General features: G+C 46.9%; 1 protein-coding gene across 2 annotated transcripts; it reads right to left on the reverse strand.

The window, feature by feature from the left end:
- Positions 1-1,775: 1,775 nt before the first annotated feature.
- TCP11 (t-complex 11) lies at positions 1,776-21,785 on the reverse strand. Of its 2 annotated transcripts, XM_032864292.1 has the most exons (10): positions 21,746-21,782; positions 21,290-21,427; positions 17,998-18,094; positions 12,410-12,530; positions 5,671-5,891; positions 4,575-4,711; positions 4,087-4,304; positions 3,813-3,994; positions 2,917-3,080; positions 1,776-2,194 (listed from the first exon to the last, which is right to left on the reverse strand). In XM_032864292.1, the coding sequence occupies exons 2-10, from the start codon at positions 21,411-21,413 to the stop codon at positions 1,962-1,964; spliced, it is 1,497 nt and encodes a 498-aa protein (XP_032720183.1). In that variant the 5' UTR covers positions 21,414-21,427; positions 21,746-21,782; the 3' UTR covers positions 1,776-1,961. The 2 variants fall into 2 exon arrangements, with proteins under 2 accessions (XP_032720183.1, XP_032720184.1); XM_032864293.1 differs by lacking the exons at positions 17,998-18,094; positions 21,290-21,427 and having other exon boundaries at positions 21,746-21,785.
- Between the last annotated feature and the right edge of the window lie 565 nt (positions 21,786-22,350).

The following is a 22,350-nucleotide window of genomic DNA, read 5'->3' on the forward strand; positions in this document are numbered from 1 at the left end:
GGCAGGGAGCCTGCTCAGGATTCTCTCTCTCCCCCTGCCCCACCCCTACTCATGTGCGCACACACTCTCTTTCTCTCAAATAAATAAATCTTTAAAAAAAGAGAGAAAGAAAATGTGTTGAAACAAAGAGCAAAGTAGTGTCTGCCAGAGGCTCAAGGGAGGGAAGAATAAAAAGTTAATGGGTATGGGATTTCCTTTGAAGTGATGAAAAGGTTCTAGAAGTAGACAGTGGTGATAGTTGACCAATATTGTAAATATACTAAATGTCACTGATGGCAAATTTTATATTATGTGTATTTTCCCTTAGTGTTAAATATATACCTTCAAGCCATGGACAGGATGAAATGGAGGTCAGGATCCCTGTCTCCTCAGTGTGGAAGCACAAGAAAATCAACTTGAAATTTCTAAGAAATGGGTCATTCCAGATTTTAATTATGAAGTATAAAGCAAGGTTTTACTATAAGCTCAGTGTCTGCACCCACGACCCAGGCAGTCCTTTTCACAGAGGTCCCTTCAGCACACCTCTGTCTCTAAGATAAAGCGGCTTCCAAAATGTGGACTTTGAAGAAATTCAAATTAATCATTGCAAATCAGAGAATCCATCTAGGCAAGCTTCACTACTTCTCAAACATGCCCTTTTTCTGGGCTTCCCCATCCTGAGGATGTCTCTCTAGGCCCTCCAGGGTTTCTGGTCGTGGCCACACTGCTAACCCAGTTGTGTCACCCATCTCTCTGGAAAAGAAGTCAGTTAGGAACAAACCCGAGGGTGATGGAACTCAAATATCCCTTCTGTCATTCTTCCCAGATTCTGTGTATTCCAGGCGGCCCCCTCCATTCCCCAAATGCTGAGAACATTGGTTCTCTTCCCATTACCTTGAGAGCACATAAGTGAAGGTTCATTTTCTTTTGTCCATTATTTAGAAAGGGCCAGATCTAAATGGAACCTTATCCTCGTTTGGTAGAGCTGGTCTGTGGCAGTCAGCCTGAGGAGGATGGGTGGGATCTCTCTGATGCCAGGAGGCATGCCCAGGCCCTTCCCAGAACCTCTTTCATTTGTGATGCCAACACGAGCTCACAACCCCCAACTGCCAACGAAGTCCCGGATGGAAGCAGTACCACTTCTAAATGCCCACGTCACCTCTGTCAGAGAAGGGTATCTAAGCTTAGAGATGAGGGGCCAGGGAGCTCACGCATCTGGAGACCAGGACGAGCAAGAGACTTGATGAGAGTCAGTCACTGACCAAACAGGCCATGCCTCCCCTCCAGCAACTGGAGAGAGAGAAATCCCCTGAGCTCCGAGACTGCGCTCTGCAGAACACTTGCTCGCAGCCAACACCCATTTCCCTGCCGCCTGTTTGCCCAGCCCCTCCCTTGCAGACCCGGCCACAGAAGCAGCCGCTACACTATTGACTGCTTGCTGCATCATTTGAAACCTTCAGGAGAATTTGGTCCTGGAAATGAAGTTTCCAATAACTTTTTCAACCATACCCAAGCCTGCGCCGAACTGACAAAACAAATTTGTGACTTCCAGAGAAGCCCTTCTACTCATACTTTGGATAATTTTACAGGCTTCTCAGAGCCTCAGAGAAATGCTTTACCCTTAGAGAAATAACACTAGCACCTGAGTGTCTTGGCTTCTCAGCTCTGTGTCCTAAAGGGAGCTCCTAGCCCATGGGGGCACACTGGGGGTCTTCTGGCTTCTCGGCTAGTTGGGGGCCCAGAGCACGGGGCCCAGACATAGCTGCGGCACAGGAAGAGTGGAGGGCAGCTTGCAGTCCATAAGTTTATTGGTGAATGAGTTTGGGCCAGTTGCTGCTGACATGCTGCTCACTTCAGCCCTGGTGGACTGCCCTCGGGAGGGGAGGAGGGCTTCCTGCTCTGATGGTCGCTGGTGAGATCACCCCAGGAGCATGCTGAGCTCTCGCCTGGGTCCAAGGGGCCGGGGCTTGGAGTCCGTGCAGTCACAGAGACTCCACCTCGGTTTCCAGGGCCTGGGCTGGAGGGATGAGGGTTTTTAGGATCTCCGTGTAGTAGGGGCCAAACACCTTCTGATTGTGATGCGTTAGGCTGACAAACTTTTGGCCCAGTTCTGCCAGTTCTGCTTCAATGACAGTAAGGCCTCCGGGGAGGTCTAACAGGGACCGCTGCACACCAAGGACCAAACAGCATTTGAGAAACAAATGGATCCGCTGATCTGTGAGCAGGGAAGAAGCAAACGACTTTCAGGGAGCAGCCTAGCCCCTCTGCTCTACTCCCTCCAGTTCTAAGCTAACTGAGATACTGACTGGCCCACCCACTCACCTGGAGATAAGAACACCCACTCTGTTCAGGAAGGAGGCTTTGATTTCGCTCCCAAGGACAAGGCAAAGATCACAAACGAGTGAGCTAGTAAATTTTTGACTATTCAAAAGATGACTTAAGCCTTCAAAGTAGATAGATCCTGGTGAGAAACTACCATGAGGCTCTTAGACCTATTCTTTAGATGGCTGAGGTTAAGAGCAAGGTCAAGTTCATGCCCTCCATTCCAACAGGGATGAGTCCTTGCTGTGGGAACACGTCCTCCAGCCAATTCAGCACCAGCTTCTTATTGCTGGGAGGTTGGGGGTAAATGTCATGACTTGGATTACAATCAGAAAATGACCCAGAAGGCCACAGATGACTTAATCAGGTTAGGTGGACAGGATCTCCTAACCAGAAGTCTTAAATTCCTGGGTACAAACCTTCCTTAGAACCAGAATCTCTCTCTAAACTGAAAGGAATCTATTTTCAACCCAGCATTTTGAAAAAAACTACAGCCTGAACAGCAACTTGCCCAATGACCCTGCTTTTCACTGTTAAATGGTTCAGTGACTGACTCCCAGGGATGGGATGTACCTCTCCCCAAAACATTCGCGCCACCCCAACATGCATGCTCACCAATGACGCTGCGGACACAGTCCTCCTTCTTGGCAATGTTCTGGAGCTGTCCAATCAGCGAAGCTGTGTTGTCACTGCTCAGAGCAGCAAGCCCCATGTTCTTGAGGCTTTGATGGATTTCCTGAGACACCTGTTCACTCACAGTCTGCATAGCCTCTTCAGGCCTAGACCATGAAGAAGAGGAAGCTGGCACCCAGAGGATGGCCTCGGAAGTTCCACACCAGAAGCTGGGCCCACTTGAGGGAGACTCGCAGCCCCTCTCCTGCCCTTACCCCAGTCCCTGGTAGCAGCAGAACCCAGTGGGCAGGCTCAGCGTCCTCACTGCTATCCACGTCCCGACTATTCTCTAGATATGACACCATGTTCTACTTCTTAGAAAATAAGATAAACCATAAAATCCACCCTGGATAAGTTTGGTGTCAATTCTTCAGCCCCATGGAGTTTATTTATATATGTATATGCATTTTTAAGACTTTGTTGGACATTTTCCATGGTCATTTGTCCTGTCACCAAATACAGTTAACCTAGCCTTCTGATTCCTTTTTTCCTCTGGTGTGACACCCTGCACACAGATGTTCGATTTAACATCGCTGACTGATCGACTCCCAGATATACCTCAGATATACCACTAGCATCCCCTCAAGGAGGGAATAATTGCTTTGTAGCAAACAAGGTCATGACTCATTTTGTAGTAAACTACCCTCCAGACTACCCTTTCTGGAGGAGAGCTTTAACTTTGTCACAAGTCTCAAGGCCATTATAGAAAGACATCAACAATCCCTGTAGACGGTTCCAGTCTTTGCGGCCCGTGGTGGGATGTAAGCCATCATTTGTTACCTAGCTCCGTCTTCAAAGCACATGTGACCATCCCTCTAGAAAAGCTCTATACAGCTCACCTGGAGTCAAACTCCTCTATCAGGTCTTTGGTTATACGTTTCAGCTTATCCACAAACTGAGGTGAGCCAAACAGAACACTGCCAGAGAAACTACTGGCCACCAGCAAGACTGAGGCCAGGAGGGTCAGCCGGTGCAACTGGGACTCCAGCTCCCGAAGCCGGGTCCTGTCCATCAGCAGCGTCTGGGGAAGAGGGCAAGAACAGGCTGTCAGGAGGGGAGGGTCCAGACGGGGGTCCCAGATACAGAACAAGGCGATGCCCTCCTTGGGCCCACCTCAGGGAACTCTTCATTCTCAGGGTCCCAGAGAAGGAGGTTCAGGAAACCCTGGGACAGCACCATTGTGGGGCTGAGGGGCTCGGGGCTGCTGATTGTCTCATTCGGAGAGGAGCAGGCCATGGTGGTGGAGTCGGAAATGTCCAGGCAAATCGGAAGTGGCGTGGTAAGGTCTACAGCTGCTTGGGTCAGCCACTTGGTGGTGTGGTCAAGGAGGCCTAGGACAGGAAGAGAGCGGGGAAGCATCTTCAGCACCCACATCCCTAAAGCTTCAAGACTAAGGTTCTTTTTAAGATTTGTTCCTGGTCAATAAATAAACGCTTTGCTTGGGGGAAGGGGGTCTGTCTTAGATAACTCTTCCTTTTCCCTCGCCCTACCTGAGGAAGAAACTTTCTGTTCCCAAGAGACAGAGCACTCTCTAACATCACAGAAGTCAGACCCAAACAAGATCCCATCTTCTCACTCTGGCCCTCAAGTTATTTACATACTTGGCTGCTTATTGAGGAGTTCCTGGAATGTCGCCCGTTCATGCTGGATGGAATGTTCCTGCAGGTGGGGTTGAAGGCTCTGGATAGTATAGTTCACCATGTCCATTTTCATCAGGCCCAGAACCTGGAAGATCCCTCTGACATAAGAGAAAATAAAATACACTATGAAAGGAAATCTAGTGAGAGGGGACCCCACAGAAAGCGTCATTAAATCACTGTTTTCCAGAGTGAGGAGGAGCGTTACAATGAGTCCCACCTCCAGGCCGCCTGCGTGGCTCAGTCCGTGAAGTGTCTATCTTCAATTCAGGTCATGGTTCCAGGGTCCTGGGATCGAGTCCTGAGTCCGGCTCACTGCTCAGCAGGAAGCCCGCTTCTCCCTCTGCCTGCCCCTCCCCCTACTCATGCGTGTGCGCACGCACACACACACTAACAAAGAAATAAAATCTTAAAAAAAAAAATAGTCCCATGTCCTAAATTTACAAAAAATGGCACTGTGACTAAGACCCCAGGCCTAGAGTAAGTGAATGGCAGAGTGAGAAACAGAAGTCTCCGGACCTCTAAGCCTCCAGGCTAGCTCTCTTTCCACATGATCATTCTATCATTTTTTTTTTTTTTAAAGGTAGAGTCAGCAAAAGGAAACACACCGGTATGCTAACGAATCTTTCTGGGAAGTTGGACTATAGGTGATGCCATATCTGAAGCAATTTCTGGGCCACTCTTTTCTTCTTTTCTTTTCTAACTTCCTGGGTCTTAGTTTCTACAGCTGTTAAATAGGGATAACCTGCCATCCCTGTCCCCTCACACTGTGTAAACTGCAATGAGAAAATCGGGGAAAAGGATGTTTGAACTCCTTGGAAGGATCACATACTCTAACATTTTATGATATAACGGTATTTATATAGGAGGCACAACCAAACTAAGGTCATCTTTGGCTGAAAAGGATAAAGCTAATAGGTCAGCAAGGACAGAAAAGATTGGTCAGGTCTTCAATAGGGAAGAGCCAACCAAGATGGGGCTACAATCGCGTGTCTGGCCCCACTTGTCCTGGCCCGGGGGCTGACGTGGGTTTTCGAGGGACAGCAGTCAAGTTTCGCACCTCAGTAACCGAACAGGGTCAGTGATGTTCTCCAGATTCTGCACTGCTTCGTCTCGAACGGGTGCACACAGCAGAGTCATCATGTCGAGAACGTACTTAGAGAGAAGAGAGACATTCAAGGCCCCGTGTTCCGCTTTCCGCTTGAGGAGCTCTGTGTCCAGTGCTTCTTCGATCTCTCCTCGCAGGCGGCTCTGGCGCGGTAACAGCAGTGACAACAGGATCTGCCCAGGAGAGAACATCAAAGGCAGTTGCTTTCTGTGTGGAGCCCCAATCCTTCTCTAATGCACAACCCTTTGGCCAAAGACTGTCTTTTAGGGCCAAGAAGTGGGTCCCTAAATTTTCCAGAAAATATGATTTATCTGTATTGAGAGGCCAATGAGAGTTCAAGGTTTTAGGGGATTAATACAGCCATGGCGCATCCTTTTCTAGGCAGAAGGAGATAAGGAGACAAGTAAGATCAAGGAGTATGGATAAAAGATATGCAAAGTACAACAAATATGAAATACATACGTCACACGGTGATGAGATACTTTAAATTTTAAAGAGTGGAATTTATTTGAGAGCACAAGGGAGCGCGTGCATGATGGAGGGAGGGGCAGAGAGAGAAAGACTCTCAAATAGCCTTCACACGGAGCGTGGAGCCCAATGTAGGGCTCAATATCATGACCCTGAGATCACAACCTGAGCCGAAACCAAGAGTCAGACACTTAACTGAGCCCCCCAGGCGCCCCAATGCAGGCATTTTTTTTAGATGATTTTACTTCAGAGGGCAAGGAAGAAATAGGGCAAGGAACAGTTAAGAGGTACTGGAAATAGCCTATTAACCCCAAATGTAAGTTCTCTGTGGAGACAGACACTCTTATTCATCTCTGTGTCTCCGTAACATACAGAACATGTATGTGTGGCGGGGGGTGGTGTTCGATGACTAGTGTGTTGTCACAGCAAGATCCCCGGCTCTTCAGCTTCTCTGCGCTCTATTTAAAATGGCAAACTATACCTGGTCCGGGCTGGAGGCTCTCAGCGCCCACTCTGCCCTTCAGGGCCTACGCCCCGTGAGAACGGAGCCAAACCCTCCAGCTGCGTTTCTTCCGCGGCCGGGCACACATTAAGCTTTGTTAGCAGAAGGGGTGCGAGAGGATCCCTAGGCCTTACAGGGAAGAGGCCCTCCGCCTGGCTGGGGGAGCGCCGGCGCCATGTCACTTGGCTCCAGTGACCAAGGGCTCCCGCTCCTGAGCGGCCCTGACAGGAAATCCGCGCCCCCGGCGGTGGTCTGACAAAAGGCTGCGGCCCGCTGGACCTCACGAGGGGCTGCATGAGTCCTTTAGAAGCCTTAGGACAGTGTGCAACTACAGGCCGGCAGACAATCCACACAGGGTGTCCGTGGCCTGTCACCTCAGTGAAGGCGCGAGGCCTCGGTGGTCCGCACCTTGTCAAGCCAGTGCCTCCATGGAGAAGACGGCTGGCTGAGCCGCCAACCACCTGCTGCAGAGAGAGACCACGCCACTCACAGGCCTTCCTGGATTGCTGAGGCATCACACACTGCATCCAAGTTTGGGCCAGCCCCGCTCATTATTTAGAGTCCCTCATGAGGTTTCCGGTCTCAAGTGGGAAGCCCGGCGAGACCAGGCCCTGCAGCCAATCCAGGCTGCACACAAGCTGCGATGCCATCTGGGCCGTGTGATCCAGCAGGTTCAGTGACACTTAGCGTGTACACGGCAAGTAAGGGCGCCCTGACACGGGCCTCTGGCAGGCGCCAGAGAGCACCATAGCAAGACCTCTAGGATTTAGGGCAAATCTATGTTCTCTTCCGCAAAGCACTATTTGCCTTTTGAGAATTAGTTTCTGGCTTGCCCTGGACTTCTGCAGAAGTTAACACCTTACCGGAGGACGCGGGGTGGCCATGTGGCCCGAGCTTCCCGTGAGGAACTATGCGCTGTCAGGACCACCTAACCATGAGATGAGGCCTGCCCCACAGCCATCTGGGGCCAGATGAAAGGGTCCAGAGACCAAACACATACAGAGATAGGACAGACCTACAGAGCAGACTAGAACAGAGAGCCCAGAAATAAAACCTGGAGATGTGGTCAAATAACGTTTGAAAACAATGCCAAGACCATTCAATGGAAAAAGGACAGTTTCTTCAACACATGGTGCCGAGAAAACTGGGCATCCACAAGTAAAAGAATGAAGTTGGTGGGCACCTGGGGGTGTCAGTTGAGCATCTGAGTCAGTTCATGATCTCAGAGTCATGAGATTGAGCCCAGTGTTAGGCTCTGCACTGAGTACAGAGTCTGCTTGACTCACTCGGCACGAGGTAAAAGGAGAGGGAGAAACAAGCTTCTCACAGAGTGGAAGTTCCTCCGGCTCAGGTCATGATCTCAGGGCCCTGGGATCCACACTGGACTCCCTGCTCAGCAGGGAGTCTGCTTCTCCCTCTTCCCCCATGCTCATGCTTTTTCTCTCTCCCCATTAAATAAAATCTTAAAACAAAACAAAACAAAATAAAAACCCTCTCTTTCTCCCTCTCTGTCTCTCCCCCACTCTCTAAAATAAATAAATCTTTAAAAAAGTAAAGTTGGACCCTTACTTTATACCTTATAAAAAATTTAACTTGGGGCACCTAAGTGGCTCAGTTAGTTGTCTGCCTTCAGCTCAGGTCATGATCTCAGGTTCCTGGGATCAAGCCCCGCATCAGGCTCCCTCTCCCTTGTCCCTCTCTCCTACACCCTCCACTCGTGCTCGCTCACTCTTTCTCAGATAAAGAAAATCTCCAAAAAAAAAATTAACTTGGGGCATCTGGGTGGCTCAGTCGGTTGAGTGTCAGCCTCTGGCTCAGGTCATGATCCCAGGGTCCCTCACTCAGGTTCCCCACTCTATGGGAAACCTGTTTCTCCCTCTCCCTCTCCTGCCTCTCCCCCTGCTTGTGCACTCTGTCAAATATATGAATAAAATCTTTAAAAAAAATTAACTCAAAATGGATCAAAGACCTAAACAGAAGAGCTACAATTCTAAAACTCATAGAAAAAAATAAGGGGATAAATCTTCATAATCCTGGATTTGGCAAGACAGGACACCAAAGGCAAAAGGAACAGGCTAGATCAACTGGACTTCATCAAGAGAGAAACTTTTGTGTACAGGACACTATCAAGAGGGTGAAGGGACTACTCACGGAATGGGAGAATATATTTGCAAATCATCTAACAAGGGGCTACTATCCAAAATACATAAAGAACTCTTACAACTTAATAACAGAAGACAAACAACCCCATTTGGAAATGGACAAAGGACTCCCGCCTACCTTTCTCCAAAGACAACACAAAATATTGGCAATAAGCACAGGGAAAGGGGCTCAGCACTGCTAGCCATCAGGGCTGCACAGATCCAAAGCACAGCAAGATTCCATTCCATGCCCACTAAGGTGGCTATAATGACAAACAAAAAGCAGCATCAGGAAAATGTGGAAAAGCTGGAACCTCATACCTTGCTGGCAGGAATGTACAGTGGTGCAGCCACTGTGGAAAATAGCTCAGTGGCTTCTCAAACTCAGCAGTGCCACCCCTGGGCATATGCTCCAAAGAGCAGAAAACAGGCGTTCCAACAAAATCTTTGTATAGGAATGTTCACAGCAGTACTACTCACAGTAGCCAAAATGTGAAAACAGCACAAATGCCCATCAACAGACAAGCGGATAAATAAAATGCAATATACCCACCCAATATATCCATACAGTGGGATTTTATTGGGCCCTGAAAAAGGAATGAAATTCTGACCCCTGTTTACAACACAGATTGAGCCTGAAAACATTATGCTAAGGTGAAATTTGCCACATACAAAAGGGCAAATATATGATTCTCCTTATTTGAGGTGCCTAGGGTAGCTAAACACACAGAGACAGAAGGTCTAACAGAGAAAACTGGAGGAGGAAGGGAATGAAGAGTTACCATTAACAGGTACGGTTTCGGCTTGGGAAGAGAAGAATATTCTGGAAATGGATAGTGTGATGGTCACACAATATTGTGAATGTACTTAAATGCCACCGAATTTTAACACTTAGAAATAATTAAAATGGTGGGGTGCCTGGCTGGTTCAGTTGGTAGAGCAGGTAACTCTGGATCTCAGGGTTGTGAGTTCAAGCCCTACGTTGGGCATGGAGCCTACTTTAAAAAGAAAATAATTAACGTGGTAAAAATTTTGTTATGTATGTTTACAATTTTATAAAAATCCTAAAAGATATTAACAACTAAGCCGCTAGTACGGCGCCATTCCCCAGGGAGGATGAGCCGGCCACCTGGTAGCAGGTGACCTCTTTAAACCACTTCCGCTGTGCAGGGGGCAGACTTGCCGTCACTGGAACAGACACGTATTCTGGATACGGATTTGTCTTCTCTGTCTGCAGTGCTTCCAATCAGCCCCAACATCTGTCCTTGCAGAATGCCTTACTCATCATCCGGGCCCTGGCATGTCGCATACCATTGCATCTGATCCCAGAGCATTTCAGAGCAAAGGAGGTGCAGCAACGGGTTCATACCTGCGTACCCCTAAATCAACAGGCCTTAACTGAAAAGTGGAATAGTCTACTGAAGACTCGATTACATGAGTTGAGGGACACTATCCTGAAGGGAAGATGTTGCACCTTTAAGATGCAATATATTCTTTGAATCAAAGACCATTATATTGTGCTGTTTCCCAAAGCTGGAAAACATAGTCCTGGGAATCAAGGGGTGGAAACAGGAATGGTTCCTTTTACTTTTACACCTACTAACCTACCTGCAGAATATTTATTGCCCATCCTGCCTACTTTGGGCTCTGCCGATTTGGGAGGTACGTTTGCATTGGTCCCTGTGAATGAGAAGAGGACCCTGTACCTGGTCATTTTGGGCTCCTTTTATCAAGGTAACAAGAGGATGAAAAAGGAGTTATTCTAGTGGCTAGAGTAAATGATCCTGAGGTTCCCCCTTGGTACTTGCACACCCGGTGATAAAGGTTACTGGAAAACCACAGCAAGCAAACAGCAGCAGCAAAATGCTGAAGGACTCAAGACACTTGGGCAGTGAAGGTTTGGGTCACTTCGGCATGTAAAGAAACCCATCAGCTGAGGCTGCTCGGGCTAAGGACAAGGGAAATAAGGAGTGAACCATAGAAGGTAGCCATGCAGGTCCACCATAGCCATGTGACCAAGTACAGAAGCAAAGACTCTATGTTTTCTCTTTGCCTGGCACAGGCACGGGTTTATTTGTCTATGCTGACCTATTTCTTCTTCTCTCCTCCTCTTCCCACTATCATTTTACAGATTGGTTGCTGGCAGTTAACTTTACAATTAGGCTTTAAGTAACAGAATATTCAGTGGCACCGTGACTGAATTTGATAGCAACTAGCATAGTAGCTGCTGGAGCTGTGAGTCTCCTTGTTTTATGGAAAGAACAAGAACCTATAAGACAACTCTATCTGAGCAGGTAGAAATAGAGATCTTTTCAAAAACTGAAATGTGTGTAGATGGGTGGATCCGGAAGCTAAGCAGCCCAAGTAGGGGAATGTGACAGTTACCAATTTACTGTCTCTCAGTTCCAAATCCATCATTCTCTTCCCTGCTCTGAGAACATGGAGTGGAGTCCTTTAGATATTCTTTTTTCAGCAGGTGGCACAATGGTTAAGCTTCATCTGTAGAGGGCACAATTCGTTTTCCGGGCTACATACCAAATTACCATAAACGTAGAGCCTTCCAACAGCACATACGTTTCTTAGCTCACAATTTCTGTGGGGCAGGAGCCCCGCCGCAGTTTCACTGGGCCCTCTGCTCAGACTCCCACAAGGCTGCACTCAGGGTGTTGGCTGGGCTGCATTCTCATTTGGAGGCTTGACTGGGGAGGACTTGGCTACCAAGCTGATTCAGATCGCTGGCAGAATTCATTTCCTTACAGCTGTGGACTTGACGGATGGATGCTGCCCTCAGATCCTAGGGGCCAGCTGCATATCCCTGCCCTAGGACCCTCTGCAGGGGCAGATCACTGCACAGCTGTCTGCTTCTTGAAGGCTGGCAAGAGGGTTTCTCTAGTCTGCAGTGAAATGTATTTCTAGGTGCAACATCCCAGCACCCTGGCGTACTGCTTAGAGGCAAGTTACAGACCTCGTCCACGCTCAAGGAGAGAGGATTGAACAAGGGTGTGGATCACTGGGGGGTCACTTTCAGGGGTACCCACCACATACTACAAAGATATCACAAGAGGCAAGAGCTTCTCTTCCTGGTTCTGAAATACTAACTTGGCATGAAGCAGTATACTTGTGCAGCCTGGCCAGAAGCTGGCTCTGGCAGAGCAAGGGGCTCTGGGTCTGATGTCAGCTGCTCCTGCATGGGCAGCAGCTGCAGCCCCGGCCCCTACATGCTAGTCAGCAGCACACAGAGGCCAACAACCTCCCCGGCACAGCCACACCCTCTCTGAATCCTTGCATCTTCTCTCTGGGTCCTGGGGGTTTGGCATATTCTCCGTCTAGCTGATATTTTTGTCTACTTTAGAGTTTTCTTCGCTACTTATTAGCTCAAAGCTCTTGTTTCTTCAATTCCACGTTATAATTTTTATATTAAAACTTCCTTGTTGAAACTACTGTGTGATTTCTGTCTATGGATTAGACTTTCACTGATTCGTGGACCATGTTCAGTTAGGATCTGTTAGCCACTGACATTCCAATGACTTTGGGGATGTCTAGGAAACTTACATCTATAGGTGGAAGATAGGTCACTCACCTCTTTAATTTCTTTCAGAAGTTCAAGAGCACAACTGAAGTCTGGGGGAGTAGCTGACAACTGCTCTTTGAGATGGTCCCAAAAGGCATTGTGCATTGTCTCCTTGACCTTGCCTTCCAAACTGTAAGAGGGTTAAATGAGCAAATTACTTTCTCTACCCAAAAACTATTAGAAGGTCATTATCTCCTAAGGCCCAAACAAACAGCATTTAATATGACAAAAGACCATCATACTAACAGGAAAAGACCAGGAACTATATTTGGACTGCAGCAAAGTTGAACAAGCTGGGCTCAGACTTGGATGTCAAGGGCATGACCAAACTCTCTTAGAAGGGCTCCTCTTGATTTCAAGTAGCCCTCCCTCTGCAGGAGGAAGAACGCTCCAGGGAGATCAGGTCAGCTTTAGCACCAATTTGCATCTAGCCTAGGTAATATATTACTTACTTGCCATTTATGCATACACATAGCCATGAACAAAAGGATCTTTTATTTTCTTATAGTCCTAAAATCTAGACAAGGATTTTCCTTCTTTGATAATACTCAAATATCCATAGGGATTTCCAAATCAGCAGGTCTAAAACTCAATTCGGGATCTTCCCCTTCCAAACCTGTTTCTCCTATATTCCCAATATCAGGGGCCCTACCAGGTAGCCAGTCATGGAGGCCAGAAAGATCAGACATTTCTTCTCCTTAAAAAAGAAAAACAGAATCAAAGGCAGAATCAAAGCCTGGGTGGCTCAGTTGGTTAAGCGACTGCCTTCAGCTCAGGTCATGATCCTGGAGTCCTGGGATCGAGTCCCACATCAGGCTCCCAACTCCATGGGGAGTTTGCTTCTCCCTCTGACCTTCTCCCCTCTCATGCTCTTTCTCATTCTCTCTCTCTCAAATGGATAAACAAAATCTTAAGGAAAAAAAAGAAAAACAGAATCAAAGGCAATTCAATTTAGAAAGGATAGTCTCTTCAGCTTGTGGGGCTGGAGAAACTGGACCTCTGCACTCAAAAAAAAGTGTATCTAGACACAGACTTATACCTTCCACAAACGGATCACAGACCTAAATGTAAGAAGTAGATAACATAGAAGATAATGTAGGAGAAAACTAGCTGACCTTGAGTTTGGCAATGACCTTTTAGATACAACATCAAAAGCATGATGATCCATGAAAGAAAAAAACTGGTAAACTGGACTCCATTAAAATTAAAAACTTGTACTCTGTGACAGAGACACTGTTAAGAGATGAAAAGACAAAGCATGATCTTTGCAGAACAAGTATCTGATAAGGAACTAGAATCCATGGGGCGCCTAGGTGGCTCAGTCAGTTGAAGGTCTACCTTTGGCTCAGGTCAGGATCCTGGGGTCCTGGGAGGGAGCCCCCAGGTCAAGCTCCCTGCTCAGCAGCGAGTCTGCTTCTCCCTCTCCCGCTGCCACTCCTCCTGCTTGTGCTTGCACTTGCTCTAATAAATAAATAAAATCTTAAAAAAAAAAAAACCCTAGTATCCAAACTATACAAAGAACTCTTAAAACTCAAAAAGAAGAGAATAACCCAACTTTAAAATGGGGAACGATCTGAAGAGACACATCACAAAAGTCATCATTCAGATGGCAAATAAGCCTATGAAAAGATGCTCAACATCCTGTCATCAGGGCACTGCAAATTAAAGTAACAATGACATACCCATCAATATCTATGAGAGGGCCCAATCCAAAACACCGACACCACCAAATGCAGGAGACGCTGTGGAGCAACTCTAAGAACTCGCATGCATTGCTGGTGGGAATGCAAAATCGTAGCTGCCCCAGCTTCTTACAAAACTAAACGGACTCTTGTCATATGATCCATAGACTGTCCTTTGTATTAAGCAAATGAGTTCAACACTTGTGTCCACACAAAAACTTGCACAGGAAGGTTTATAGCAGCTTTATTCATAATTGCTGAAACTTGGAAGCAATCAAGATGACATTCTGTAGGTGAGGGGACAAATAAACTGTGGTAGCTCTACACAATGGGCTATTACTCGGCCTTAAAAAAGAAATGAGCTATCAAACCCCAAAAGACATAAAAGAATCTTAAACGCATATTGCTAAATGAAGGGAGCCAATCTGAAAAGGCTACATATTGTAGGAGTCCAACTATAGGACATTCTGGAAACCAATGGAGACAGTAAAAAGATCCGTGGTTGCCAAGGATTCACGTGGCAGGAAGAAAGGGTGAACCAGCAGAGCACAGGGGACTTTTAGGGCAGGGATATCACTCTGTAGGATACAAAAATGGTGAATATAGGACATTGTACATTTTTCAGAACCTACGGAATATACAAAAAATGAACCTCAATGGTACACTATGGACTGGAGTTAATAATAATGTATTAATACTAGATCATCAGCTTTAATAAATGACCTCACTATTGGAAGATATGAACAATGGGGGAATCTGTGTCCTGCAGGGCATGGGCTCTGTGGGAACTCTGTACTTTCCAATCATTTTTTCTGTAAAACAAAACTAGTTTTTTAAAAAAAATGTGTATTAATTTTAAGAAAGGAAATGACAGGAATTAATTTTCCTCTCAAAGTTTATTTAAATGATGTCTCTAACCTGCAGTGAGAAGAGAAAAAGAACCATTCGAAAAGTTTGAGGTTAGACCTAGTCATTGCCAAGTAGCTACTGGTTTTCTTGAATTAAACATCCCCCCCTTAAAAAATACAGTAGTAATGTATGTGCCATGTAAAACAAACAAGCAAGCAATACGAAGATGAATAAAACAAAAAGTCAAAGTTCCTCTCCCAACAACACACCAGCCTCAATCATCAGAGGTAACGGATCAGGGGTTATCAGAGGTAACCAACTATAATCTGTCCAATGGTGTAAGGTGTACTGGAATTGTTCTCAACTCTTTCTCCTCATCCTATCTATCCAATCCATCTCCAAGTTCCACAAACGGTGCTTCTTAAATGCCTCTGGAATCCATCCCCCACCTCCCATCATCTCTTACCTGGACTACTACTATAGTCCATTCACTGGTCCCCTTGCCCTCAGTCTTGTCCCTTTCTTATTTGTTCTCCACAAATTCATTCTAAAATCAAGGACTTCTGAAATTCCATTCTGACCACGATGCCCTGCTCCTGTAAAGTCCTTTAGGGACTTTCCCTCACCAGCAACATAATTCACTTACAGGACCCTGCTCTGCTTCCTTTTCTAGTTTATCTCCTTCTATCTCATTTTATACAGCTACCCACACCAAGGTACCTATAAAAAACATACCATATTCTTGCCTCTGTCATAGTTTCCTCTGCTGGGAACATTCTTTCCCACCTAGACCATCTGGGCAACATCTATTCCTCCTCTAAGACTTGACTCAAGGTTTCATAAGCAACTCAAGTCTTCCTCCACAGGCAGATCTTCTCTGACCCTCCTTAAGCAACTGAGCATTCTCATGAAACTCTTTATAAACAACTATGAGTGAACTGATGGGTCTCTTCTGTTATTCAACTGTCCCCCCTCCAAAAACTTCTGACAGCGATGACAGTGCCTTGTTTATCTACAGCTACATCTCTAACTATCCCCAGCACTCAGCATCTGCCTGCCACATAAGGACTCAGTATACACCTGATCAATGAATGCCCAAACACGGGATTTCCCTTCGGAGTACACAACCATCATTAACAGCATCCTATGCACAAAGGAGAGGCAACTGCCAAAAATGAGTCAGGTCAAACGCTGTTTTCAACCTTTCTCCTGATAAAATTCTGCATGACCTTACATGAAAATCCAGCTCTGACTGGTACTATTTCTCCTGCTTCGTTTCTCCCTCTCTTCTCCCTATCCCCCCCAACTCCCTCGTTACTGTCCCTTTAGCAGACCTTCACTCTTCCGGTTTCAATTGTTTCTCCTCTCCTGTTGCCATCAAACGCATCTAAGCAGTGAGGGAGGTGTTAGGAGATGTGGGTTTTCATGAAAATCTGGTCACACAGAAGCCGTGGCACCACGCATGGGAACATCAGAGCACGAAGAGGGCAGGAACTCCGTGCCATAAACAAGGGCACTTGAGTAACAGATTCCCTGAGGCTGCCAGATCACAAAAGCATTTAAGGAAACTGGCTGATCACAAGCTGTCCTCATTGATCTATTGGTGGGAAATTAGAAGTTTTTGAAATCTGACATTGAATTTACCGATTTAACTGCCAATAAACCAGCAGAGCCATTCAATTCATACTCCCCAAATGGTGCTCCCTTGTTACAATGTCAATATAACTAAGAATCAAAGTGAAGCTTGATGGAGGTGGGAGAGCATTATTTATGAACAGAGTTCTGATCCTAATTCGTAAGTTAAACTGACTTATGGGGGCGCCTGGGTGACTCAATCGGTTAAGGGTCTGCCTTCGGCTCAGTTCATGGTTCCAGGGTCCTGGGGTAAAGCCCCACATTGGGCTCCCTGCTCAGCAAGGAGTCTGCTTCTCCTTCTCCCTCTGCCTTTCCCCACTGCTTGTGCTCTCTCTCACTCACTCATTCTCTCTCAAATAAATAAAATCTTAAAAAAAAATTCATATTCTATCTGTGCCTATTTCATCTGTGGCCACTTAAAAGAGTAATTGGAAGGAGCTATGAAGCAGGCAGCTGATCAGATGACCCCAAAGATCTAGGATTCCTGATATTCACACTGGGGTAACCTCATCTCCAGGAGTGTGAGTGTTGTTTAGGGTCTACCTTCCAGCAAGCAGAATGTAGCTGAGGTACTGGGATGTCATTTCTGAGATGAGGTAACAGAAGGACTGTGGGTTCTGTCTTGGGCACCATCTCTCACACCTTTCTTTTCTCACTCACTCTGAGAGAGGGAAGCCAGCTGCTATGTGGCTCAGAGCTAAGGGAGGCTCTGATTAGCACTCAACACACTGACTACAACTAGGGCCAGAGACACACAAGTAAACTGTGCCCGCATCTCTGACCCAGAGAAACTGTGAGATAATGAACATTGTTTCAGGTACTAAGTTGCCAGATAACTGGATGGCAACAAGAGCTAGCTACCACAGGCTACTTCTTCCACATTTATCAGAGAAGATGTGAAATCCACCCTACTGATATTTTATTATTAACGATGGTGGGAGGGGGGGAATCACAAAGTGAACATTCCAATAATTACTACTTTGGCTTATTTACTAGTTAAATAACATTTGCTTCCTGACATTCTAATACTAATAATTATTACCCTTCTATTTAAGTTGTTGAGCCCTCTTAAGGTTTATATTCAAAAACTGTATCCCCCCCCACCCAGTTTTACTGACTCAATTGGATTATTAAATAAAGATGCTTTGGGACACCTGGGTGGCTCAGTGGGTTGAAGCCTCTGCCTTCTGCTTGGGTCATGGTCCCGGGGTCCTGGGATCGAGCCTCACATCGGGCTCTCTGCTTGGCGAAGAGCCTGCTTCCTCCTCTCTCTCTCCGCCTGCCTCTCTACCTACTTGTGATCTCTGTCTGTCAAATAAATAAATAAAATCTTAAAAAAAAAAAAAAGATGCTTCAAGTCTGGTCAGAAGCCATTAGTGCTAAATAGCTATGCCAGAATGAATAAAATGGAAAAATCAGAAGAGCTGGTACCTGCTTGGAGAGGAAACCTTTTCTTCCACGTGGAAATCATGATTCATTCCAATCTTGTTGCTCGGCTTAGAAACATCGTCCACTGTACCTATCAGACCTGTGACAGAAAGAACCTCAGGTATACACCTGAAACTAATGTTAACAACTATATTTCCATTTAAAAAAAAAAAAAAAGAACTTATGGTGGACACAAGTCATTCTGAATTTCTATGTTCTTCATAGACTCACTGTGAGTAGGCCCCAAATTAAGATTCATCAAATTGATCTCACACCAACTCATTTGACCGTTCTAGTAGTTTAGGTTTTCTGAACTCTGGGTCCAGTGCCTAGCGTAGTCCAGCATGGGGGTGAGGGAGGACAAAGAAGCTATTTTATAAATAACAAAAATGAAATACAAGCCTTTCTCTTGAAAAGTAAAATAATAATTAAAGCAGCAAAGAAACAATAATTTGTGATTTGCAAACATAAGCATTTATCTAAGGGTATTCTGATTCTGCTCTCCTTTTCCTGACTCTGACGAAAGTTAAATTCTCCATATTGATGGTACTGAATGGCACCAGTGTCACCTGGTCTCAAAAAGCAGGAGTTCCGGGCGCCTGGGTGGCTCAGTGGGTTAAGCCGCTGCCTTCAGCTCAGGTCATGATCTCAGGGTCCTGGGATCGAGTCCCGCATCGGGCTCTCTGCTCAGCAGGGAGCCTGCTTCCCTCTCTCTCTCTCTATGTCTGCCTCTCCATCTACTTGTGATCTCTCTCTGTCAAATAAATAAATAAAATCTTAAAAGAAAAAAAAAAAAAAAAAAAAAAAAAAAAAAGCAGGAGTTCCCAGGTGTTAGGATTTTGTAGGTTACTGACATTTCCAAAGATTCTGAGCAACTGATGACAACCTACCCATGTTCTGTTTTGCCAAGTGTGAACCGCAGATAAGCAAATAAAAAAAATCCACTCTATCACCACCAAAACATCATTTCATAAAAGAACAGCTTAACCTTCAAAAAAAACCAAAGCCAAAAACCCCACCTCTTCCTCCCCCGCTCAAAAACAGAAAGTTGGGGCGCCTGGGTGGCTCAGTGGGTTAAAGCCTCTGCCTTCGGCTCAGGTCACGATCCCAGAGTCCTGGGATCGAGCCCCGTATCAGGCTCTCTGCTCAGCAGGGAGCCTGCTTCCTCCTCTCTCTCTGCCTGCCTCTCTGCCTACTTGTGATCTCTGTCAAATAAATAAATAAATAAAATCTTAAAAAAAACCCCAGAAAGTTATCAGAATAAAGAGGAGTCCTTTACATTGAATCGATTTAGCTTTAGGAAACACTCATTACATCTTTATTTTCTTTCACTAAATATTGTGAAGAATTTTGACATAAACCAGCACTAACATTTGGGACCCAGTGCTCTAAGTTCTTACTACAGACCCAGCTGAGCTCATTCTCACAAAACAGGCACAATAGTTTTAATGATCACTTGGTATGTGGAACGAAGTTGCACATAGTACATCATACTTTCTCATTCTCTTTCAATAGCCCTTCATAATTCAACAAGAAAAATATCTGGTTCCGAGATATGGAGGGGATATAAATGAATGAAGATCGGCCATGAGTTGGTCACTGCTGAAGCTGGGTAATGAGTAAATGTGGCTTATTGTACTAGTCTCTCTACTTTTATAAACGTTTAAGTTGTCCATAAATAAGATTTCAAAATGTAAAAAGGAAAAATAGTTATTGTAGAAAAGAGGCTACACAGAATGCCTTTACTTAGGAGATACATGAAGTTTTTAGAAGTCATGACCCTTTCAGTATAAAAGGACAAAAATACATATTTATAGAGAGAGAGCAATGTGGCAGAATGTTAACAATGTGGGCATTCACTTTTTTTTTTTTTTTACTTTTCAACAAAGTTGAACTATTTTGAAATTAAAAAAATAAAATAAAAATCTATAGGTAAAAGGTGATTGCAAATTTACCAAAAGCCACTGAGCCCTTGCTTTGGTAAACATAAAGATGAATTGAACTTTAAGTGGACAGCTGATGTTCCCTTTATTTTTGCAGCCTCTCCGAAGCCTTTGGTTTCAGCCAAAATGGCAAAACACAGTCAAACATGTAAACAGACAATCCATTAACTCACTATTGCGAAATGAGAAATAAAATCTTCCAAGGGAAACTGAGTTATAGCAGCTTACTGAAGGACAGAGGGAAAGATTACCCACAGAAACACTTTCCAAATACAAGAAGTCGAAGTTCAGATCCTACTTTGACAAGATTGTTCTGGTGCTCACAAGTACCATGGTACTAGATAACTCCCAACAGCTGTAAAAAATCAAAAAAGGGGAGGGCCCAAAGAGAAATTCGAGGGAAAAGGCAACTAAAGTAGATTTTTAAAATCCAAATCCCAAGGACAAAGAAATTTTCAACATGATACAGTAACTGAACCAAGACAACCTAATCTACAACATGTCAGTTCTTTTTTTCTTTTAAGAGGCAATTTGGTTACTCACTTTAGGGTTGTTTTACCTACGGATTCATCTAAATAGCCTCCCGAAGAATTAAATTGTTTACATTGTATTTACAGAAAATTGGCTTTCAAGCCCACATCAGGTCCATTCTATCTAAATTTCTATGCACCAATTTGCCACTTTAGGGCCATTCTGTTAGCCGGCAACGACCCCATGTGGCCACAAGAGAAAACTGCAATTCAACCTCAGAGTAGCCGGGCCTTGAACTAATTTTTCACACTTTAATCTTCGAGTTTAACTCGAGTTAAACTCTTGCACGTGAACAGGTCTTCAGACTGATGCCTGTTTTAAATTCTGTAGAGATTACTAGAAGAGAAATGCTGGATGAGTCCCAGCGGAGTTCGACCTACGAAAGCATACTCCTGCGACGCAACAGGAACATAAAAGTACGGAGCTTGAGAACAGAAGCCCAGACCAGCCGTACTTCTTAAGTCCATGAAGCGCCGAGTGATTCCCACCGAGGGCCACTTGGGTTCTCTGAGAGTAAGTATACCAAGTGTCCGCCATTTTCCACCTACAAATTCAAACTACAACAATTAAGGCGGTGAAGGCGCTTGGTCTCAAATCTTGTCAGATTAAAAAAGAATTTTTCTTTTGTCAGATTCAAGTAATCCGGCCCAAGTCCTTTCTCCCTCCTGGACCAACCTTCGGGTGCACAGGGGGCCTAGGGCCTGGGGGAGCAAGCACTGGGGCGGGGGAAGACCAGGCGAAGGGCAAACCGAGAGGCCGGCAGGCCCTTCCTCTTCCGCCCTGCCCCGGGCTGGGCGCCCCCGAGCGGCGACGGGACCTACGGGCGGGGTGGTCCTCGGGGCCTCTCCGGTCTTCCGGGGTCGGTGCTGAGGTCTCGGGCTTGCAGGACCGGCACTGTGCGTCGCCTGGGCCCTTCAGGGGCATTTTCTCCTCGACGTCCGGCATGTTGCGGATGGAATCTGGGTTGGGGAGAAATGACGCGCCGTTGGCGTCGGGGAAAGGGTGTCTCCCACCGTCGCCGGGGGTCCGGAGCCCGGCCCGGCGCGCCGGGCTCTACCAGACCAAAAAGCGCAGGGTGGGCAGCGTCAGGGCGGGGGACAGGCGGGACAAAGGAGCCTGGAGGGCCGAGGGGTCCCTGGAGTCAGGCTCTGGGCGCGCAAACAGGAGGCGGTCCGGCCCGGGCGGCGCTGGGGGCAGCCCCCTCGCTCAGGACGCTCGCCTCGCTCTCTCTCCGGCAGCAGAGGGAGCCCTCGGCGCCTCAGCCCCGCGCCGCTCACCTCCTCCCCGGCGACTTGCCGCCTGCTCTGGGGTCCCTGACACAGCCGCGCAGCCTCGAGGCGCGGGCCGTACCAACCGCGGCGGGGCGGCGGGGGTGGGGGGGCAGCGGGCGGCCGGGAGGGCCCTGGCGGCGGCGCGGAGCCGACCGGGTCGACCCCGCGCGCACCACGGCTCGCCCCGCGGGGTACGCCGGGTGGGAGAGTCGGGGCTTTGAGAACAAAGCGCCGGCCATCTCCCGGGGCAACGGGTGGGGTCACGTGGCCACCCGGCAGTCTCCCCCGCCCCCACCCCGCCGCCTGCCGCGCGGCTGGGACCCAGGCGGGCTGGCTGGTGCTGGGTCGTCGTGGGCGCGAAGCCCCTCCGGCCTCGGGTTACGTGGTCGCTGGGGGCGGTCTCCGCCTGGCATCAACCCCCACGAAAAAGATCACCTGGAGCTACTTAGGGAGGGAGGGAACAGGGTGATTTGTTTCTCTCCAGCCTGCTCCTGTAGCCCGAGGAACAGAACCTCACCGAGGCGGGTGGTTTCTTGTTAGCGCCTCCGAGGCACCTGAAGAGAGCGGGGCCATGCTAACATTTCTGCAGGTGTGGAAACCGAGACCCCCTG

Source organism: Lontra canadensis, unplaced genomic scaffold (genome assembly GCF_010015895.1).
Source record: "Lontra canadensis isolate GAN:19392208 unplaced genomic scaffold, GSC_riverotter_1.0 scaffold27, whole genome shotgun sequence".
Lineage (NCBI taxonomy): Eukaryota > Metazoa > Chordata > Mammalia > Carnivora > Mustelidae > Lontra > Lontra canadensis.